The sequence below is a fragment of the Gymnoscopelus braueri genome (assembly GCF_963280865.1).
Source record: "Gymnoscopelus braueri genome assembly, chromosome: 5".
Lineage (NCBI taxonomy): Eukaryota > Metazoa > Chordata > Actinopteri > Myctophiformes > Myctophidae > Gymnoscopelus > Gymnoscopelus braueri.
The window spans coordinates 39,684,358-39,709,313 of record NC_137606.1 but is presented as its reverse complement, the minus strand read 5'-3'; the positions used below and the strand labels follow the sequence as shown (position 1 = coordinate 39,709,313).

The 24,956-nt window shown below is 40.8% G+C and overlaps 1 protein-coding gene across 1 annotated transcript in view; it reads right to left on the bottom strand.

The window, feature by feature from the left end:
* The window catches only part of LOC308086054 (solute carrier family 12 member 9), a gene marked incomplete at its 5' end in the record, with an annotated part of 44,470 nt that extends 27,600 nt beyond the window's left edge, over positions 1-16,870 (bottom strand). The window contains 6 exons of the mRNA XM_080429390.1: positions 6,901-7,012; positions 7,129-7,236; positions 8,785-9,096; positions 9,384-9,521; positions 10,737-10,871; positions 16,615-16,870. Coding sequence (XP_080285516.1) covers positions 6,901-7,012; positions 7,129-7,236; positions 8,785-9,096; positions 9,384-9,521; positions 10,737-10,871; positions 16,615-16,870 — 1,061 coding nt within the window. The remainder of the gene's footprint in view (positions 1-6,900; positions 7,013-7,128; positions 7,237-8,784; positions 9,097-9,383; positions 9,522-10,736; positions 10,872-16,614) is intronic.
* Positions 16,871-24,956: the final 8,086 nt, after the last annotated feature.

Here is a 24,956-nt window from a genome sequence, read left to right as displayed (position 1 = left end):
GTGTCAGAAATAATTTATCTTAACGCAAGCGGATGGGTTTTTGACAAACTTTAGACTAGATTTTCTTACCTTAATAAAAATGGTCATAAATACTATATGCTTCCAGTCGCTAGTTTAAAGTCTCCTTTCAATCATCATGATATGCGTTTTGGTAAACTATGGTCCCATTTATTTTAAAATTGACGATAAAGTAGGTTATGCTCTAGGAGGGGCGGGATGATTTGATTGACAAGCTACACAACCAATAGCATTCATTACCCGCCCCCGCTCTTGATTGACAAGCTACCCAACCAATAATGGTCTGGTGTCATTCTGCAGGATATGACGCGATATGACGCGATATTTAAAGATGGTGGATTTGAAATTGCTGAACAATCGGCTTCATTTACGGTCTGTAGAGTCTAGGGGCGTAACGCTGTCCATTCTTTTTATACAGTCTATGGTTCTTATATATCTGTGCTGTCCGGCAGAAACCAGCTAACTCCAAAATTTTCATTTTTCAGGAAATGAAAAAAACAAAACAAAAAGTGGAGTTTTGTTCATCATTGATAAGAACAGCTGAATGGACCTCCAAACTCACAATGAGGTTGGAGGTCAAAAGGGGGTGGAGCCTGGAGTCAGCAAAACCAGCTTACTCCACCCCCCTTTGGTGGACTTACTGGTTTCGCAGAAATTTTGAGAATCCAATGGAGTTAGCTGGTTTTGTCAGAAGCACTTTTTAATACTTTTCATTGGTTCAATATTCTTTTTACCAACACACAGATGGAAAGGGTGTTCAATAGCACTGATTTATCGGGAAAAATGCAAAAGCATCAAAATGGAGTTAGCTGGTTCCTGCCGGACAGTCGAGGTCTGAGATTATGAGTTGATAGAAATAAAAATGGGATAAAAGACAGAAGGAGTGAGAGAGACAATCAAAGAAAGACCAGTGGAGGACAGAAACAAACTTGGCATTCTAGGACAGAGAGAGCCATAGAAAGAGAGACGGAAAGGGAAAGACTGATGAAGGAGAGAGACAGACAAACAGACAGACAGAAGCTTAAGATTCCAGGACTAAAAGCCAGAGAGAGTGGGTGAGCAATATCAACAGAAAAACAGTAATAGAGTGAGTGAACAAGAGTCAGAGAGAGAGAGAGAGAGAGAGAGAGAGAGAGAGAGAGAGAAGTGCCCTCAGGGGAGTGGTTAAGGATTATTAAATGGGATCAATAGTTAAAAGGCCTCCGTGCGCTCTCTCTATCTCTTCATCTCTATATCTTGTCATCTCTATATCTTGTCATCTCTCCATCTCACTCCATCTCTAACTCCCTCTATCTGCGTCCATCTACGTAGGTCTCTCTCAATCTCTATGTCCCTCTATCTTCCTCCCTCCCTCTCTCTATCTCTCCATCTCCCTTCATCTATCGCTGTCTCCACCCATCTCTATCTCCCCCTCTCTCTATCTCTTAATCACTATCTCCCTTTATCTCCCACATCTCTCCCTCTATCTCTCCATCATCTATCTCTTGCTCATCTCCATTTTCCTGCCGTCCGTCATTGATCAGCCTTTCATCCACCACACACACACACACACACACACACACGTTTCTTTCTTATACGTCTATCTAAAGCTAGATAAGTAAGTTAAACCTCTCATCACCCTTTCACCTCATCTTATGATGTACTGTACATCACCTCTGCCTTTTTTCACTTCCTCTCCTCTTTTCAATCAATCTTCATTGATTGGTCATTTGCTTCTACTCATCTTTTCAGTCTCCTCTCTTCTCCAGGTGACTATCCTAAATCACGACTTTCACACTTCAGTTAGATCCTCGTCCTCCTTGACCCTTTCTCCTATAACTGTGTGTGTGTGTGTGTATGTGTGTGTGTGTGTGTGTGTGTGTGTGAGAGAGAGACTGTGCGCGCGGACGTGTGTGCCTGTCTAGAAGAGGCTTTTCTAACTAAGCTGCTAATATACCAACTTCTTGTGACTGTGCAGTCCCACAATGTTCGGTATTGATTTATCCCTAGTCTTACCTGTAAGTCTCCTGTATTTCATTACTGCTGATGCTGCTAGGACAACGGAATTTCCCCACATGGATCTGTAAGGGTCTACATCTATCTACTGTATGTAGTCTACTAGTGTTTACATTATATTAGATCTACACGTCGTGATGCGTGTAGATTTGGCTATTTTCTGTGCACGACACCTGCACGCAACTAAGTATACATCTGGCTTTAAGATCATTAATGTTAAATATTGATTACATTTTTTTAATTAAATGGGAGAAGATAGAGGCAAGGAGAGGAGAATGAAAGAAGCAAGTGGTAGAGAGATGGAGATAAGGTGACAAGTGGGAGAGTTTATTAGGCAAGGGGGGGGGGGTTGAAGGATTTACACACGGCTGTATGCCAGAGATACAGACAGAGCACAACAAAAGAGATAAGAAGATGAAAATGACTATCATTATCAAGTTAGTAATTAATACAACCGTTTCAATAGCAAGAGCTGGATTAGCACACAAGTCATTGAGGCACAAAGCAGTGGAGCAGGAGTGTACACAGACACACACCACACACACACACACGTCGACTGAAAGGCAGAAAAGCTAGATTCACATGACCTCATGCTAAATCCTAACCTAATAAACAAAGACACACACAGGCATTAGAGGTGTCACAATACACTAGTTTCATGATACACAACACCAGTGGTTCTTTTTGAAAGAGTGCACAAAAGCCATTAAATGGGGTGGAAGACAGCCAGTGATTATGACTACCGGTAAACAAAGCTTACTGTGTTTATGGTAAGCTTTAATTTCATATCACACTTCATATCCACTTTCACCAGCATAAATTAATATTTTGTCTTGACATGCATACGTTTTAACATCACAATATATTGTGGTGCGATATATTGTGACACCCCTAACAGGCATAATAAACATGTGTGTGTGTGTGTGTGTGTGTGAGAAAGAAAGAGACAGAGAGATGGGTCATGTCCCAAATTACCAAACACTAAAAGACTTCAGTCTTAATTTAGCCTGTAGTGCTGTCCTGACACACACACACACACACACACACACACACACACACACACACACACACACACACACACACACACACACACACACACACACACACACACACACACACACACACACACACACACACACACACACACACACACACAAAATGGAGACGGGGCAATCCGTCATGGCTAGTGAGCCTGTCACATGGGGTTAATAGACTCGTCCTATATTTCACACACCCAGCCTTCATCTTTGTCATCACTACCACTCGTCATCATCTTCATCCTCACTTATCACAGCTGCATATCATCTGCAATGATCACAAAACGGGACGAAGCTGGAACGGGACCATTTGTTTTGGACGTTTACACCCAAATGAGCTGCATTTCAATGCACTGCTGCGAGTTCTGAACCAGAACATGTGGCTGTTTTCCTGTCAGATCCACCTTGACCGTTATCAGGGTGTCAGCTCACCTCCAGAATTCTAAGTGTATAGGGCCTCTTGTTTCAAGCTTTAGAGGAGAGACGTTCATGTTCAAACTCAGTTATATTTAACTATTTAAGTCATAGGAATAATGCATTACTTTAGAATCTTCAAGAGGAAGATTCACCCTTGAAAGGCAACACAATACACACTATACAACATGCACAAAGGGTCGCTCAATAGAAGATTTATCAAATTTAACTTTGATAATTGAATTACTTATTTACAACTTCAATGTGTATAATCTTTTCTTTGTTCCATATTGAAAAAGGATAAGTTAAGTTTTGAGTGATGGTTAAAACATAATCAGCAATTTTGAGATGTTTGTTTGGGTTCTATCACCTTCTACTCTCATGTTATGCAAATTAATTGCATAATTAATGGAATAATCAACAAAACCCATTAGACAGATTAATCAATTGCTGCACTAGATTCTGCATGTTGCTCAATAACCCCCTGCCACCTCTTTGGACAAGTGATGCAAATATTATGTGACATGTTTGGGGCTTGGAAGTTGGTCTAGTCATTACTGTTACAGAAAGATGATGCGTATCCCAAACACCCTGTATCCTTCGGCAAAGGCATTGAACCCCCAGCCGTTCACTCAATACAAATCACTCTAGATGAAAACATCGGATCAATTCCTCAGAGGTTAAAATTATACACACTTTTACATAATCCCTTCATACCCTTATGAGAGAGAAAGTGGACTGGTGTTAAGAGCCAGGCACATATGCACACATTCAAGCGTGCCCACACACACTTATCGAGACGTGTATAATACAGACCCACATCTGAATCTGCTCCGACACTTACTATTAAATCCACTCTTAACTACTTTAACTTTTTGAGCTGCCATGCAGAACTACAATTTGGCAAGGGCGGCAAGTTAGGACGGCCTCCCTTAAAAAGGTTAAAGCCTACTCTGTTATTCCACATCTTGTCTCACAGTTTGCAGCAGCCTGGAAAGGGAACTTGCTAGGTCAGCAGGAGAGCGTGACTGCCACCTTTTGGAGAACATGTGCAACTGTAACAGACGCTACTTTTTTGTACAGTATGTGGTTAAATATCTACTTTTCAGAATCAAAAGACAGCAATCTAAAAAGGAGAACAAATACCACAATCACATATGATGCCCATCCATGCACATGCACACAGAGCTTATTGTTCCAATACCAACACTACCTGCCCAGGCCCAGAACAGCAACATAATGAAGCAGAAGTGGCTGCCATTTCTACCCCACTGTGTTTCCTAGCAGCTGCCATCTTATCTTACTCTGGGAATTGTACAGCGGTGACATGATGACGGATGACTTTAATAGACCCAGTCAGATTCAAACTCATACTAATTCAGTTTGCTCGCCCACCTGTTTGGTTTGAATGACAAGAATTATTGTGCTATCAGGAAGAACCCATAAAACTCAGAAGTGATATAATGTTGGTATTATTTTACAAGTGGGATAACATTTGGCTGACAAACGGCTGAAAAATGACAATAGATACTGGATTTAAAGGGTTGAAACTCATCCAGTGGTTTTGTTATTGAACTTGAGCAGACAATCGGAGCATTGTGGTGCATTCTATGGAAGCAGGAGCACAGCGTTGCAGACATTCCATCATGTGGTGATGACACACATAGAAACACTTTCAAATACAACTCTACAGCCACTTCCTCCTTGACACGTCAAGCCATGCAAGCCATGCAAATCATATTTAACCAAATGAAATCCAGCATCCCTATTCTGGGGGTGAATGCACAAGTATTGTGACCTGTTGTGAGCTTGTAGATCGGCTATTTTGGGCAAAGAGATTCGGTAGAGGGGGGGAAAAAGGAACAGACCAAGTATAGAGACCTGGGGGACCCCGTTTGTTATTTCACATACAGTGGGTCAGTTCTGATGAGGTCACAGACTTAGACTAACTAATACTGGAATATTGTATTATTTAATATACTGGGCCCTGACTTATCTAGGTCAACACTAAATTCATTTCGCAGCAGAAAAACTAAGAACTAAACAAAGTAGTGAAAGTGTCTCTCACTAAGAAAACAATTCGTAGATATGGTATTTTCTTGGAAACAATATTTTCTCCACGCCTTCACAGCAATGCTATCAACAACACACATGCCCTCTGCACTCTGACAGAAACACACAAGAACAACTTGTGTTTTCCTTCTGCTTATCAACCAAATACAGGTCAACATCAATAAAACTTCACCTCATGTCACGTAGCAAACAAAATATAAGATGTATTTTTCCTGCTTTGTCCTGAAATCCTACTCATCAAACTAATAAAAGCAGACTTTAAATCCTGTACAAGAAATGATGCGTGCTTAGTGGAAACAGTTAAACCAGATGGGAAATCATTTACAGAACATAAAAAACTAAAGGCTAATGGCTACACACTGAAGTACAAACCAGTAATTCATGCATGGTTGTGTTTCCTCAGCAAAATGGATGCCTGAGATTTCGGTTACTTTGGTTGCTCATGCTCTTTTCTCGCTCCCTTCACTTACTGTGAACAACCCCCCCCCCCCCCTTCACTTACTGTGAAACCCCCCCCCCCCCGCTGTCCCCCTTCTCATTTGACCATTCCAAGTTGTAAAATCCCTCACATGATGTGAGTCAAGGCTCTTGCTCTCTCTCTCTCTCTCTCTCGACACACACCATGTGAAGCACGAGACGATAATAACAGCAAAGTAAGAAGATTAATAAATGAATCTAGTTAAGATTTTCAACAGTCTATTTGTGAGCCCCCCCCCTCACGTCATATGATGCACAGGTCATGTGACGCTCCGCACCACGGCCTCACTGCCGGCTCATGTGAGTGGAGGCACGCAGCTCACTGGGTGGATGCCATTAGTACATGTTGTGTTCCAGTTCTAATCAATGATCCAGTAGCTCTGATTCTCACATGGAGGTCAATTATAGATGGGGGGAAGGCAAATACTTTAGGAGGTGGGTGGAGGGACAGAGAAAGAGAGAGAGAAAAGACAAGAAAGAAAGAAAGGATTACATTAAAGGAGCACAGCACAGTGGAGTCAATCTTTCATCTACAGCCCATAATTTATCTTTTCAGTCTCCTCTCTTCTCCAGGTCTCAATCAAATCACGACTTTCACACTTCAGTTAGATCCTCATCCTCCTTGACCCTTTCTCCTATAACTCTGTGTGTGTGTGTCAAACAGAGGCAGGAAAAACAGCACTACAGGATAAATTATGACTGTATTGATCTCCAGTGCCCCCTTTATTGCCCTCTCATGTCAGTTTAGCAACCTGGCGACACTTGCTTTAAAGCCGCATCAATACTGCACACACTGACACTGGACTAGTGTGTGTGTGTGTGTGTGTGTGTGTGTGTGTGTGTGTGTGAGTGTGAGTGTGAGTGTGTATGTGTGTGTGTTACACACCGGTCACAGGAGCAGGCCACCAGCAGGCTGAGCAGGTTGTAGATGATGAAGGTGAAGATGACAGCAGTGATGGTGCCACGAGGGATGGAGTAGCTGGGGTTCTTTAGGTCCCCTGGTGGCACACGCACACACACACACAATGAACATACACCTTTGGTTCTTCACCTACCCCTCTACACCCATTCCCTCCACTACAAACCCACAGACAACCATCACACATCCACCTACCTGACATGTTGGACCCAGCCATGATGCCTGTGCAACCGTTAAACATGACGGCGAAAACCGTCGCAAAGGTCATCATCGTTTCCGTCGTGTAATCAACAGTGTAGTCGGCTGTAGGAACAGAGAACAGGTCTCAGGTCAGCCTCATCCGCAGTACCTCACATTACATTGTAACCACATGAAGCCTAGCGTCCCTATTCTGGGGGCGAACCTTCTGCAAAAATTGCAGAGACTTACAAGCTCACGTGTCGCTACGCGATGCATTGTTTGCTTACGGCATAGATTGGTTATTTTAGCAGAGAGATTTAGTGTAGCGAGAAAAAGGAGCACACCAAGTACAGAGCCCTGGAGGATCCTGGGCAACAAAGTATAGGGTTTAAGTGGCGTCAATAGATCCATATATAAAGAAGGTGCCATCTTATCCAAACAGTGTCTTAAAGTACAAATCAATCAATAGATGCATTTCTTGAGCAGGTGCTAACTTATCCACAGTACAATTTAATCAATGCATGCTTTTGCAAAGCGGGTACATGGCAGGTAGGATGCTTTCAGACTCAACAACAACACTGTTGTCCTGAAACTTTGTGAAACTCAAGTTTGTAACCCTAACCCTGGAAAGAAACCAGCACAGCGCATCAGACAAACAGCTGTGAGTTAGCTAGCTAGCTTATAAATAAGTGCCTCTAAGTTGTTTTATTAATTATTACCACTCAGGTTGTTTTCGATGTTCTTTTAACCTACCCTTTCCTAGAGGTGTAAACAGCGGACCGGATGTTAAGGGCTTTCACGTCTCCTAGCAACAATAGGCTGTTCAAACCATAAGTCAGGTACGTTATGAGGTGCATTTCCTACAAATTCAGCTGCGACAGTGAATAGAAGTTAAAGACTGTAAAATAAGTTTGTCTTTCATCATTTTGTTGTCATCAATAATCCATGGCTGGTCGTTCGGATGTGACAATAATGTGGTTGGGTATAAATCTAAGGGTGTGTTATACTGCTATGTCAATAAAATGCTCAAGGTAATTCCAATGGGTTTAATTACAGTCCAATGTTACCCAATGTTGCATGAACCTCATACCTGACAATAAAGTGCAATAAAGTGAGTTCACTGACAATGCAGAGAAACATTGTTCCACGTCACAGAAAATCAACACCAGAGCTGGTGTGTGTGTGTGTCATCTGGTAAAATGGCATTACAAAAATTCACTCACATGTAAGATGTCATTACCACTTAATTAGCCTTAATTTCATACGAATAATGTTAAAGATGGCCATGTCGGTCTGTCTCTCCATCCCAAAACAAATATCTTAAAAACGACTAGTTGTATTGCCATGAAACTTGCTGAGCATTGATACCACCCGGAGTATGAATTTGGTGACCCTGTAGACTTGTTATTTTTTCTTCATTCATTCATTCTCATCCCCATCAATCCTATTCCAGTCATAGCCCAACTGTCACCCGAGTTCCAGCCCATCCCAAGCCCACATTACGCAGGGCCAACCCCTTCTCAAGCCCAGTATCCCATTTCACAGTCTAGCCTGCCAGGCCCTGTCCAGCCCACAACAAGCCCCACCAATGTCTTTGGCCCTTCTCCCCTGCCCAGCCCCATCTCAGTTCACAGTTCTGGTTACTTCAAGGAATCAGCCGCGGTGTCTTACCTCTGAGGTTCCCCAACAGCGTGTCGATCTTGAAGCCAGTAAAGTTGGCAGTGGTCGCGGGTCTGATGGTGCCATTCGGCACAGGTGTACCAGTGACAGGTAGGGTGATGATATGCGGGCGCACCGCGAAGAAGCTGATGAAAATGGTGCCCAGGACGAACATAACCACCAAGAAGATGAGGAAGGAGGCCTTGGCGTAGATGTCTGCGCCCACCAAGCACACCACCAGGCACACCAGACCCACTGCGGTGGCATAGAGCAGGGACCACCAATAGCCTGAAGGAAGCACATGGAGCTGGGAGGACACACCATCTAGCCAAGCAGGAGGGGAAATAGCAACATTAAGGGGTGCAACAGTTAATCAAACTAATCGATTTAATTGACTATTCGGGATCGGCCCCCAAAATCGGGCAACTAATAAAGAAAATAGAGAAATAAACAACGTAAAAACATGTCACTTGGTCCCATCAGTCCCTTCTCTAAGATGATAAGAAGACCACGATGACATGTGATCAATTAAGAACAAGCTAACGTATACAGCTCTAAAATAAAAACGTTGGTGCTGGTATACAATGGCAGTGCGTTGTTGGGGGTCTTACCTGCAGGTATTCCAAAGGTGGCAATCACAGCCTCTACCAGACCCAGAACATAGAGGGCACTGCCACACACGTTGGCCAGGAAGAACATGATGCCGATGCTGCCGCCAAACTCTGGGCCCAGAGCTCGACTGATCATATCTAGGCAGGGATTAAGGCTGACAACAGCTGGACTTGTTAGTTTGTGTGTTTTTGATTGGTGTGCAAGCTGTGTGCACACACATGGGTGTGTGTAATGGCCAGACCGCACCAATGCAACTAGTCGCAACTCCTTGCAACAAAACAGTTTCAAGGCCAGTCCACACCAATGCAACTCCTTGCAACGGCCGTTGGGGATAATGGTTGCAAGTAGTTGCAACACAAGTAGTTGCATGTTGCAAAATGGAGTTGCATTGGTGTGGACTGAGTGTGCATGTCACAGGGGTTGACCCTTAAGAGTGTGCATGTCACAGGGGTTGACCCTTAAGAGTGTGCATGTCACAGGGGTTGACACTAAGGTCTCAGAGTCACTTGCCGGTCGGGCAACCTGAAAGCAAACCCCACCTGCCCGAACATTTGATTTACTTCCCAGGAGCAGTCGGGCAGCCGTTAGTGTCAACCCCGGTGTGTGCCAGCAAGCTGCGATCAAAATATGTAGGAGACTTGTTTTGGTGTCAAGTGTGATACAAGGTGAGGGCATGACGTGTGTGAAGAGTTTATTCACAATGCATAGTAACAAGTATCCCAATACACTGTGTAGAAGATAAAATAAAGTAGAGTGACACAATACATGTTTAAAAAGGCCATAATGTGTAAATGTGTAATGTACTGTAGTGCCGCGAAAATGTGGCCAACACTTTATAATGATTGAATGGTTGACATTAATTATGGTCAGTGCCAGGATGGTTCCTAGGAGTCAAACAACTACTATCTTAAAGACTGGTGCTTTGCTACACAGGTAAGCAATGTGCCCCATGCATTTTGACTCATAATAATAACACAAATAAAGAAAGAAATATTATGTTTGTATCTACAGTATAAGGTCAGTGAAGCGTGTGTGTGGAGTGTGGACGTGTGCATATTTGATATCTGCTGCAACTTGATATGATTTTTTGGACACGAGAGACTAAGGAACTCTCTTTATTACACACTTTAAGTATATTTGATATTTGTTTTGATATCAAAGTATATTTGATATTTGTTTACCTATATATTATACTTAGATACAATGTAACATTTTGTGGATAGCTTAACGCTGAAGAATTTCCAGGGTCCCCCAGGAGAATAGACGAAAATAGCCGCTTTACGTGTGTGTGTGTGTGTGGTGGATGCATGCCTAACACGTATGTGTGCGTGCACATGTTTGCTTGTGGATACAGTAGGCTCCTCCAGCATCCAGGGCTCCGTTGGTTGAGATGGCGCAGACAGACAGAACCGTCATACTGATGATGAAGTAGGCAACCAAGAACATGGCTACTGCCTGGTACAGGCCACAGTTTCCCACCACGAAACCTGCACACATACACACACACAAGTTAAACGACAGTGTGGAGCTCTGCTGTACCATTTTTAAATGCCGTTAAAGAGAGAGGGGAGCAGAGAGAAACATGGACAGATAGAGAAAGAGAGAGACAGAGAGGGAGAGGGTCAGACAGAGACAGATAGACAGAGAGAGGGCGATCACAGTAAACCATGCTTTGTACACATTGGTGAATAGTAGACACACTGTGTTACTACAGGACTGCAGTTCACTTCAGTTCAACTTCATTGTATCTCAAAATAATGACTTAGTATCACATATGAGATACTCTCAAAATAATGAGTTAGTATCCCAAATAATTAATTAGTTTCTCATTATAATGACTTCTTTTTTTTTTAAATCACACTGGCATAAATGGGTTTCCACATATCTTTAATAAAGCACCAGAATGTCCAGATATTTTTGTTTTATTACAAACACAGACTCGCCCTGACAGATACAAATCTGAAAGTTGACTTATCCACTTTTGTTTGTCTACATTACAACACTCATTTTTATCATTATCTCGCACTTCTTGTTTAATATCCCTTTAATCAAAGAATAATCAGTAGATTTTGAAACCCAGCACTGCTGGGGAGAAAAATAATAGCCAGATTGTCGCCGGCATATACAGTATAATATGGTTTATTAATGAGTTAACAATCACAACCAGTTTTGTAGCCTCTTACTTGGTCTGATAAATCATTCATGTACACGTTAAAGAGGACTGGTGGACAGAGGGTTTGAGAGCCCCCCCCCCCGGCATACTCCATTTCCAAAGCCAAAGGGAGTGTTAACTCTCTTGCCCTATTTGACCTGCATACTCTGGTTGGCATAGCAGTATGCCAGGATCCTCAGGCACAGCACTGGCTCCAATCAGAAACAACTACAGTGGTGTTGATTCACTCTGTCAAAAGCCTAGTTAGAGGCATCAATAAAGCCATTTAGCAAAGGAGTTTTATTTCAGATACTTCTTTCAAGGCATACATACACAAATCAGTACCATGCTTGGCCGTGAAGCCAAACCGGTTGTCTGTGGTACCAGTATAATCACATGAACAATCCAACAAAATCCTTTCCAGGAGGTTAGACACCACACTGGCTACTGTGGCTAATTTGGGCTATAATTATCCGGGCTCCCAACCTTGCCGGCTTTGTCCTTGATGACAGCCACAAGAGTAACGGACAACCGAGTAGAAGCTAATAGAGTCTGGCAACACACGAGTCATAAAACGGCAAGAAGAACTGCAACCTTTGGGCTTGCAAACTTGTTTTATTATCAGATATCTGTGCCACAGCTTGATAGACCTCATTGGCTGTAATTCCCAATGTATCACTATAGGCAATATTACCCACTTTGTAGGGTTCACTCAATATTTAGTTAACACAGTTAAATAAAGCACATAAATATTGCCTCCACTACTCAGCTGTGTTACTGTTATCGGCTCCAGAGACCCTCTAGTCAAGTGGTAGCAATGTTTTGCCCTTTTACTTGTTCAGAGCACTCACAGCTCACCCCCTTCCATGTTTTTTGTGTTTACAAACACAATGACCTACATCTAACATTGGTGAGCTTATTTGTAACACAGACAGGTAAATTAGCTTTCAAAAAAAGGTTTCTTGTAAACATAAAATGTCAGTTTAAAAAATAAGTACATCGGGCCTTGTCTCCTGCACTGTTTGTTACCAACGGGCAGGCCCTCTCAGTTGTAAGATACAACATACATATGAGAATTCTAGTGGCTTTGCTGTTGGTGTGTGGTGAATGTAATGCTTTGGACAAAGGCGCTATAGAAATGCAGCCCATTTAATATAGTCCTGTAGTAACACATGACATGCAGTTCCTTCTATTAGCAATAAAACCAACATACACACAAACATCAAACATGGATACTACATTTTTTAATTATGATAAACCACAATTATGATAAACCACATTATCACATACCCAGATTTTATTTGTCCTGGGTAAAAAGGAGTGTTAATCACTTAAACCCAATGTACTTAGTTGACCGGGATCCCCCAGGGCTTTATACAAGGTCTGCTCTTTTTTTCCCTCAACACCAAATCTCTACAACGCCTCGGAAAAAATACATTCCATATTGTATAATAAAGCTGCCTGCAATAGGGATTCAAACCTAGAGGGCTTCCAGGATCCAAAATGACGGATCCGAACCCCAATGAACCCAGGAAATTAATTCTGAGTTCCAAATGGTTCCGCCATTAATTATGTTTTTATGACGGACCCAAACTCTAATGGAACTGTGATATAGGTATGTTCTGAGGTCCCACTGGTTCTGAGATATTCAACTGACCCAATGCACTTCATCAGGTCGGGTATTACAGTATTATGGACCCGACAAACCCAATAATTATAACTGCTAATAAAATGTCATTCTACCAGATGACAGTGATAGGGTACTCCATGATGGAATTATCTAGCAGCTATGTTGCAGCCTACAAGCCAATCGGTGATCCTCTCTTCTTCTATAAAATAAGTGACAATGAAATTGGGACCCAAAATACGACCCAAAAATGTGACCCTATGTATGAGAAACACTGCTGTGTAGAGTAAGTAGTACAATGTTATAAATGCAGAATCAAACCACTTCATTTTAGTGGAGGTCAACATGCAGCTGATGAGGTCTAATTGTTCACATGCAACACGTCAACCATCACAGCATTCAATGTCACCATGCTAGTGTTGGAAATGTGTCATTTGATTTCAAGTTATCAATATTTTATATTGTTTTATTACTCGTCTTGGCTTGGCTTTTAACCCTTTAAATAATGTTTTACTTTTTTTTTTACTTAGTACTTAGTCTAGTTTAGAGTACCAGCAAAGAAAATGCACTTAACTTTATAGCAAGTTTCTTCGTGGATTGACCCATAGCTAACTTACGCATTAGAGTCATCTTAATTTATACTAATAACATATAGACACTGTGTGTAGATAATGTAACGAATGTTGGGCCCAACACGGCTCGTCACATGCTAGCAACATATCTAACAGCAGGCATATATGTTTGAAGCCTGGCCATGGAAGAATGTTGATCTAAACTTACTTGTGAGGATTTACAGGGAACACTGGAAGATCTATGTTGTTTAACCTATTTTTTTGCAGCACATAACAGTGAAAGTCCTCTTACACTTTACAACCAATATGGACACAAACTGTGCAAAAACTGTTTTCATCTAACTGCATATTTTTGTTTAACATAGTATACTGCAATTGAACGTTGAGAATCTGATAGCTGCCTGTGACCAATTTAACGTTATATTGTATAATGGTCAGTAAATGTAATTTGCACACTCATTAACAGTAAACACACCCTCTTTGTTTCAGTTTAAAGTTTCACATCCCCAATAAAAACCACTTTTATTTTCAAAATGTAGTAAGTTCCTGAATAGTCTACAACCGGTCACTGGTAGTTAAAAACACTTCCCTGCAGTTCAAAGTAGTGTGTGTGTGTGTGTGTGTGTGTGTGTGTGTGTGTCCACACCACAGCAGCTGACCTCTCACGAGACATGGGGGGAGGGGGGAACAGCAAGACAGCTCAGAGAAATACACACACACACACACACACACACACACACACACACACACACACACACACAAACAATCACAAAACTTACCACTACAGTACACACGCGTAATCTGACAGCAGAAAGCATGAAAGAGAAGGAGAAATTAAATGGCTCCACACTTTGCACGTGAAAGGCTACTTGTATGGATTCTTTGAGTAATCAATGGCCTCCTAGATATGCAACCTCGAGTGGAGCGTCATGTGAACACGATTACTGGAGCTACGAGGGAAAAGAGGGAGCCTTTAGTCTGGGGAGCACTGGTCATGGCTTGAATTGTAAAATTGCTTACAGCGACCTTGACAACAACAAAAATGCATGGATTTCATATCAAGGCTGTGAAATAAATCTGATTCCTGCTACCTCAATTAAAGTTGTCCTTGTTCCCTTGGACTGTACTACCACATCCATAACCTTTTAGTTTTTCTAACACCTGTACCACCTAAAGCAGAAATAGAGAGGTAGTATAGTAAAACTAAAATAGCACGACCAATGCAACATTTTTGGGTCCGACGCCAATCATGATTTTGGAGAGTCCTAGCCTACCGATTACTGATACTTTCACTAATATATTGTAAAAACTAATTCTAATCAATTTGAAAAACACACATTTGATTAAGGTAAAAAAAAAAACACGTAATTGCCAATACCGATGTCATCAAAAAAGTCAAATAATGACCACTATATCGATCGATATATCGGTCTGGCTCTATTACTTCTTCAGTACAAAGGGCCTGTTTAATGCATTTTGTGTCTTCTTTTCACATTAGAGAGGGTTGAGCTTAGAAAACCTGTTGTTTCACACTATGATGCCACTATGGCATCACAGTGTAAAATCTACCCAACTGGTCTCACCACTACCAAAACCTCTTCCAAAACAATTAAGGGAAGCTACTGTCCTTCCACAAATCAACTACTGTATTATTCTTGAGTGAAGCTTTCCCTCAATGAAATGAGGATCCATCTTTAGCAGTCAGAGAGAGACTTCCTGCTTCACTTTTACTAGTAGTAACAATAGTAGTAGTAGTAGTAGTAGTAGCTTGCAGGAGACTTTGAAATTGTATTTCAATCCCTTTTCAACAGGGCTGATGCACCCGGCATGTAGAAATGTGCATTAACAGTGCATAAGCATTTGAAGTTAGAAGGCAGTTACACAGTAAAATCTTCAGTGTTGATTTATCTATTTGTAACGCAGAGCGTACACACATGTTAACAAATGGACCTAGCCTGTATGTTAGAGGATGTTAATACAATATAATAACTAATACGTCTTCTGCAGTGGTTGGAGGTGGTCTCCCTACTCGAAAATTAGACACCTACTGCCTGAAGCTCTGTACGAGCAATATCTCCCCTGGTCGAACGGGAATTGCCTCTTGTCTGAGCGGTAGAAATGGCCTCTCTCATGTAGGAGACCTGGGTTTGAATCCCAGGTAGGACATAAAAGTTACAGATTGCAGCTTTAACCAATTAAATATTTGCAGTGTTGCATTGGAAGCGGTTGCACTCTATTTTAATGACGTCACGCACACGTCACACCTACACTACAGGTCACACAATGGACAATTGATATGCATCTAGGCTCATTCCCTGAGGTGTGATTTAAATCTATGCATGTGCGTGCGCGTGCTCCTGCTCAAAATAACGGTTGCGCGGCGTGTTAGGCCGTCCCATGACCAACGCAACCCTGCTTATTTGAGCGTGGTCCCCCAGGGCTCTATGTTCACTGTTTTTTTCCCTCTTCACCTTATCTCTTCGCCGAAAATGGCGACAAACTCACAACCAACGCTTGGACACTGGGGCTCAAGAGGTTAAATTAATACTGAGGAATTTATCGTGTATAGAAGAACAGTGGTTCTCAAACCTTTTCATGTCAAGCACCCCCAAATTAATATTTATTTGGCCGCAGACCAACATTTTCACACAAAAAAAGTCTAAAAATAGCCGATCTACAAGCTCACAACACATCACGATACGATGCGTTGTGAGCTTGTATTTTCAAATAGCCGATGTATATAGGTTTAAAGTGGTTACATTTTGACCCATTTTTCAGGGGGCCCCTTGGAACCCCCTCAAGGACCCCCCCGGGGGTCTCCGGACGGGACCCTCCACCCCCCGGTATAGAATACATAATAATGGGTCACCAACACTCACCAATCCTCAGAAACACCACCACGCTGAACATGGACAGCAGTGTGGGGATCACCACCCCGAAGAACGTGGACAGCTTGGGCTGCTGCGGTCCTTTCTGCTGCGTCCCGCCGCCGGCTCTCCTGCTGGGGCTCATCATCACGGTGGTGGCCGGCTGTTGCTCCGTGGCCTGCCGGGACGGAGTGTGCTGATGGTCGGCCGACTCATTGACACTGGTGGAGAGGCGGTAGTGGAGGAGAGGAGTCCGTTCTAATGACATGATGACGGCTGGTGGTGGTGGTGGTGGTGATGGACGATCTTCAGACAATACAAAAACAAAACAACAAGCTGTCAGATGGTTGTCACAATTGTTACATAATCATCTAATAGCAATTATTTCAGGTAATCGTCAAAATCGTTTCCATGACGAAAAATACATTTTCAAATATAAAAAAGGATGGATCTACAAGCTTGCAAATGCAACGCGTTGATCAGCTATTTTTACTTTATTTTTTTCAAAGTTATTTGTCATATCTGCCCTGTGCAATGTTTAAAGGTAGGGTAAGTGATTTTCTTTGGTTAAAATAAGTGTTAAATAGCTCTATATTCTGATAGTACTCATTGCTATAGAGTGTTTGTTCAGTAAAAGGAGTCTCCTTGTCTCGCCACCTCTTTATTAAACAGAAAATGCACTTACGTTTCAGTTTCATTTCCAATTTTATCCAATCAGGATAGAGAACTCAACCAGGATATAGATTAAACAAGTGAAATTGGAAGTGATGACACTAAGAAATGAGCAGGCAAAATTGGAACTGGAACACTATAAAAATGAAGCTTAAAAATGGGTACTTTCTCCTGATTGGCTGAGAGTTTGACACCTACCGAAAATGTATTTTCTGTTTATTAAAGAGCTGGAGAGACGGGAGACTCCTGTTACAAAACAAACACTCTATAGCAATGATTACTATCAGAATATAGTGCTTTAACTTTTTAACAAAATACTTTTTGTTTCAACCAAAAAATATCACTTACCCTACCTTTAATTACAAAGCCTAAAAGCCGCACAGAAATGTAATTTGTATTCATATGCTCCAGATTTCAACGAAACACAATTAAATCGTTAATCGCAATTATTTGAATGACAATTAATCGGCAACTTAAAATCCGTAATCATGACAGCCCTAGTTGTCAGATGATGTCACCTGCTGCTACTGGGCTGTAGTTTTTAAACCACGAGACAAAACAAAATATAGAGTTGAGTTTAGGTTCGTTTATTTTTTAATATAAAGTGCATTTATAATATTAAATGGTAGTCACTAGTTGGCAGTGCAGGGGAATGAAGTATGTAGGCTTATTATATCCAGAATGCCTGGTTAAACAAGTTTGATAAATTGCTCATCTAGAAGAAAACATACAACAAGCTTGCGAAAACACAAGCAGCACATCAACGTGTAGGCCTACTTCCTAAAAAAACGCAAAACAGGCATGAAAGAAAGAAAGAAAGAACAAACAAACAAAACAGAAAAGTGAATAGAAGAGGCAAAAATCCATAACCATAAATAAGCATCATAGTCAACTAGCCTGCATATATCTTCAGTGATGGAAGAAGTACTCACATCGTTTACTTAAGTAAAGTATCAATACCCTATTGTTGAACAAAGTCTGTTACAAGCACAAGTTTCGGTATTCAAAATTTACAAAAGTGTTGGCAGGAAAATATACTTAAGTACTAAAAGTAAAAGTACTCATTATACACAATGTCTCATTTCAAGTTTTCAAATGTATAAAAATCTTTTGAAAATAGCAGAGCATTGTGAGCTTGTATATCTGCTATTTTCAAATGGCCGAAAATGTATAGGTCTGCAGTGGTTAATGTATGTTTTGTAATAATAATCAAAATCTACAAAGTATAGTGACTAAAGTTTTCAAATAATTGCAGTGGAGTAAAAGTACAATATTTGCCTCTGAGATGTAGAAGTAAAAGTACTGAAAACTGGAAATATTCCAGTAAAGTAAAAATTTTACTTAAGTAAATGTACTTAGTTACTTTCCACCACTGCAAATAGCGAAAAAAGCTCTAAACTCTACAAGCTCACATCGGGACAAATCTGCAGAGTGACTATTCTCGACTATTTCTGACAATAACGACATGCCCCACAGGGATGGCAGGTTTAAAGTCGTTTTACACGACATTTTTGTCATGAATCTGACATGAGATCAACACTGTGTGTATGATTGATAATGAGATTTAAAAACAAGACCTACCTCGACAGCAAGATCATGCAACCCCTCCTTCACTTTGTGGCGAAATAAAAATATTTATAAAAACTAAAACTGAAGGTGAACCTTCAGCAAAAGTCAGTTTGTAGGATCATCTAAAAGCAGAGCTATAAAAGAAGCCCTCAGCCATTAGAAGAACTGGCCATGATCGTTGTGCCACAGTTTGACACTGTGACTGTGATGGTTTGCATTGTAAAGCAGGGAATGAACAGTGTTGCCAGGTTTTGAGACATAAACAAGCAACTGGGTCTAGGAAAACAAGCCCAAAAGAAAAGCCCTTAAAACATAATGGCTATTTTCAAAACAATCTTGTAATAACATTTGGAATATTCTTTAAACATTTTGACAATACAAATCTTGTGTGGGGGGTCCCTGGCATAAAATATTTTCAGATGGGGGTCCGCAGACAAATACCTATTCATTTGGGGCCAATTGGGGGTCCTTGTCATGCAAATGTTTGGGAACCACTGGTTTAAACAACAATAGGAAACAAGCCCGAATAACAACTACACTGTAGGAAAAAAAAAAGAAAAAACGCAACCCGGCCGCAACTAACCAATATATACAAGCAGCTTTACAGAAAAACAAGCCCAAAGTCGCTTATAATAAGCGGACATGGCAACGCTGGGGAATGGATGGTCATCGTGACAACTAGGGTTTTCCCAGCCTGTTGCACCCGATCACGTGAGCTGGTCGCTCGTCCAATCACAGCCCGCTGCTCCTCTGCGTGCCAGACTGCCAGAGTGAAGCTGTGGTGTGACTGTGATACTGTAATATTAATACAGTGGTGGTTAATGCATGTTTTGTAATGATAACCAAAATATACAAATTAACTAGTAGTAACTAAAGTTTTCTAATAATTGTAGTGGAGTAAAAGTATAATATTTGCCTCTGAGATGTAGTGGAGTAGAAGTAAAAAGTACAAACAATTGAAAATACTCCAGTAAAGTAAAAGTATACCTCAATTCTGTACTTAAGTACAGTACTTGAGACAGTACATGTACTTAGTTTCTTTCCACCACTGCCAATCACAGCCCGCTGCTCCTAGCTGTGCCAGACTGCCAGAGTGATGCAATGTGATACTGTAATATTAATATGTGAAAGAATGAAATAGGTAGCTTACTTCCTCATGATGCCTCACACCGAAAGTACAGTAACCACATGCTGCCTTGAGTTTAGTTTTTCTTTAACCATTTGCAGTGGTGTAAGTAATTAAGTACATTTACTCAATAACTGTACTTGAGTACAATTTTGAGGTACTTTTTTTACTTTGGAGTATTTCCAATTACTTTTACTGCTAAATCTCAGAGGAAAATATTGTACTTTTACTCCACTATACAGTTTGAATTTGAAAACTTTAGTTACTTGTTAGTTACTTTATTATTATTATTATTATTATTATTATTATTATTATTATTATTATTATTATTATTATTATTATTATTACAAAACAATAAACATACATTAACCACTTCAGCCCTATGTATACTTAGGCTATTTGAAAATAGCTGATCTACAAGCTCACAATGCGTCACTTTGCAAAGCGTTGTGAGCTTGAAGATCTGCTATTTTCAAAGCATTTTTTTACATTTGGAAACTTGTAAAATAGGACATTCTGCATAATGAGTACTTTTACTTTCAGTAGGCTACTTTAGTATATTTTAATGCAAATACTTTTGTACTTTTACTCAAGTAAATTGTGAATACCGGACTTTTCCCACCACTGATAATTAATAAGTGAAAGAAAATAAATAGGTAGTCTACTTCCTCATGATTGATGCCTCACACCGAAAGTACAGTAACCACAAGCTGCCTTGAGTTTTGCTTTTATTTAACCCATCTGTGCACAAAGACTAGCCTATAATAGTGTGTAGCTCTTTAGCTCGTTTGTTTGCTTGTTTCCATTTTCTTTTCTTTTTTCATTTTCTTTTTTGGAGGGGTCAAACCTGCACACATATACTCAAATATATGGTAGCCTACTTTAATTGCAAATGGTGTACCTTATGCACCATGTAGAAAACAGTCTAATGTAGGCCTATCTAATATATCTGGGTTGCTAAATGATATTCTAGTCTTGAAATTATATGTATATATTTTGTGCAACAGTGTAACAATCACACTTTTAAATTCAGGATTTTTGCACTGCACACATGTAAGTTGCAATACCCTGAATGACAGTCCATTCATGAAATAGAAAAGTACTATCTGATTGCATTAAACAACATTTGACAGAAAGTAGCTCATAACATGACAACGGTACATTTTTATGAGACAAAGACTTGACAGAGACAAAGAGGATAACCAAGCTATTCAGGTGCAATATCAAGAACGAGCAACACAGACACGCACGCACGCACGCACGCACGCACACTGACACACACACACACACACACACACACACACACACACACACACACACACACACACACACACACACACACACACACACACACACACACGCACACACACACACACACACTCACACACACACACACACACACACACACACACACACACACACACACACACACAAACACACACGCTAAAGAGAAACTTGTTTGAACCAAATCTGGACACTGAAAAACTGTATTTACAGATATTGCCTATGAAGTACCTCTCAGTGCTACCACCCCCATCGACCATGCGCTCATACCCAAAATGCTAAATGTTACATTCCATAAACCTATGACATTTTTTGTTCAAACAATAAGCATAACAGACAATAAATGTCAGTGTGTGTCCCCCAATGCATGCTGGGAAGACCTTATTTTTCCAAAGGCATATAGATGGGTTTCCTGTTTGTAAACATTGAGGATGATGCGCGCGCAGTGGAGGGAAGAGCCTGTAGAGGGCGCTATTACCCGCAGCAGCTCTGCCCATAGACCATATTCACACGGCGGCCATATTGGAATTTAACATTGAAAGTGCTGCCACCCGGGGTAGCTACTTTCATTGACTTCATAGAAACATGGCCGCCGTGTGAATATGGTCTATTGTACATTCATAAAAGTAATAGTCTTCACTGGGTTTAATGAAAGTAGATTAAATGATGCAGTTTGTAATATCTTCTTTACTCAATAAAAATGATTTGTTGGAAGTTGGATCTGTTTGTATATAATAGCAGCATTATGCCTATTATGCCTAAAATAGCAGCATTATGCCTATCTAAATCCCGAAAATAACAACAGAGTCAATGGCGCTTCCGGTTCGTTCTACCTCCCGCATGCGCAGATGACGCACTCTGCTCTGTGATGACGTCGCGCGGAAACCCATCTATACTGGACGCCACAATAAAATAAAATCAGTAACAGAAGAAAAGCAAACAGGATAACATATATAAAATATAAAGTGCAGTAAAAAATAAAATATTACACTGATTTATCAAGCCTGACTTCCACAGGCAGGTCATTCTAGAGGCGAGGAACCCTGACAGCAAAGGCAAAGCCTCCACCCACCACAGGCTTGTAACTAAGGGGTAAGGGTTGACAACTTAGCCATGATGCAGGCCATGTCGTGCCTTAAAAGCAGTGGTGGAAAAAGTATTCAATTTTTTTTACTACTACAAAAGTGTTGGCATCAAAATGTACTTAATGTACCAAAAGTAAAAGTACTCGTGATGCAGAATGTTTGATTTCACAAGTTTTATAAAAAATATTTTGAAAATAGCGGATCTTCAAGCTCACAATGCGTCGCATCGTGACGCATTGTGAGCTTGTAGATCGTCGCTTTTCAAATACCCGAAATGTACAAAGGGCTGAAGTTGCTACTGCGTGTTTTGTAATAATAATCAAAATCTACAAAGTAACTAGTAACTTCAAATAATTGTAGTGGAGTAAAAAGTACAATATTTGCCTCTGAGATGTAGTGGAGTAGAAGTAAAAGTTAAATACTCCAATTAAGTAAAAGAAATACCTCAAAACGGTACTTAAGTACAGTACTTGAAAAAACGTAATTAGTTACACCACTGCTTAAAAGTAATCAGTAAGATCTTAAAATCAATCCTAAAACATACAGGCAAGTTTGTTAACGTGGTTCTCAAAGTTTAGGCTGGGATCAAGGAAGACACCAAGGCTTTTTGGCAGCAGACCTAACATTGTTGGATTAAGGACCAAGTGATGACTGAATGTGAGAATGCAAGTGATCTCGGCCAAATATGATAATTTCAGTTTCAGTTCAAGTGAAGGAAATTATGATGTAAATAAAACCAATGTCTGCAAAGCAGTCCCAGACATGGCAACCCACTGACTGATCTTCCTGTAGTTCATGTGAAAAACATGAAATCACAATATTATGTCAAATCCATAAATGAATCTTGTTTGCTCCCTCTTTCTTCTTTTTTTAGGCAATTCACACTATCATAAACTCATAACCAGGTGTGAATGCATCCAGTCTATTTAAAATGAGGTTACATTTCCCCTGGCTGTCATAGTCTGAGTGCCTGTACAGTGGTTTTAGCAGCAATCTGTTCATCTCACTAATGCAAATCACTGGCAATCAAATTTAGTGCAATTCTCTTTGATGACCCACAGAGGGTGCTATAAGCAATAAGAGCTATTTAAAATAGATCAGGGGTTTTCAACTGATTGTGAACCAGGGACCACCACCCTGACTAAATATCAACCTGGGGACCACTGTTGTGTTGGGTGGGGATACACTTACTATGCATACCATGTCTATACATCCCACCGTTTCTCAACCAATGGTCCACCGACTACTGGTCCATGGCATAATTAGGCCTGCAGGTTGTCAATGGGAAAATGTTATAAAATATAAATACATAAAATGCCTTTGTTAAATGTTTTACACTACATTTTTAAATAACATTTCAAAAGTCCATCAAATGTAAGAAAATAATTTGAATTAATAGGCGTGGTGTGGGAGAAAAAGCTTGAAATGAAATAGGCTTAATAACTGTTAAGGGCTTGATTTAATTTGTTGCACGATATTATGTGCAACAAATTATATCAAGCCCAGACATTATTTAACTGAAATATGCTAGTCGTCCAGAGCTAAAAAAAAGTTGAGATCCACTGTTCTATTCCTATCCCACGATTACCCTTATTCCATTCTCTTACTTAATCCAATTTATATATGAGTGAGCAGACGCATGTGATTACACAGTATGGGTACATTTCCTAATAATGATGACTCAATCAGGCAATCCGGTACAACTTCCCCTTCTGGAGACTCCCTTTTCTGTGGAATTTCTTGACCTTCAACTTCCCAGTAACTGACAACATTGACAACATCATCATACTGTAGGTCACCAGGTCATTAGTGCACTGTTCCGTGGAATAAAAATAAAAATAAAAATCTTCACTTTCCTTAATTACAAAATTGCCAGGGACCATAAGCAATACCCTCACGGACCACCAGTGGTCCACGGACCACCTGTTGAAAACCCCTGACATAGATGATGCCAAAATAAGTGAGCACCACCACCAGCAACTCAGCCATGTCCAAATCAAAACATACAAATGCACAGACTGTGAGACATTGCCCTCTGTGTGCAACTGTGTCGCCTCTGTGCAAACTCATTCCACATCCTTCCGCTTCACCTTGTGACTTTGATCAGTCCATTTCTGAGTTTCATTTCGCAGCAGCACAACGTTTTTCTTTTTTTTTAAATTTGATGAAGATTGATGTGAGATGTGATGTGATTTGCAAAACTCTTCACAAATGGACAGCAAACAGTCTTCTCTCGCTGAGTTTTTTTTTCTTCTTCTTTTCACCAGAATGCCACCTTTCATCAGGCCGGACAGCTGTGGTCCTGGAGGCCAGTGACCAGTCGGTCCAGTTTGCCCCGGAGCAAGGCACTGTAACGCTGCAGGACTTCCCTCAGGCTGGAGCTGTGTCTGGGTTGAGCGGGGCAGTCCGCTGCCACCATGGGCTCAGATGCTGCAGCAGAGCCCTCCTGTGGGTTCAAGAGCACAGTCTGTCAGATAAGAGGCTCTGCATTGAACCTGAAGGCTGTGGCCTTTTCTGAGATGTAATATGAAATGGTTCTAAAACATTTTCATCATCCCATCAGGCCACCCAAACTGATATGTATTTGGCAGTGAACCCCCATGTACGAAGATGTCATC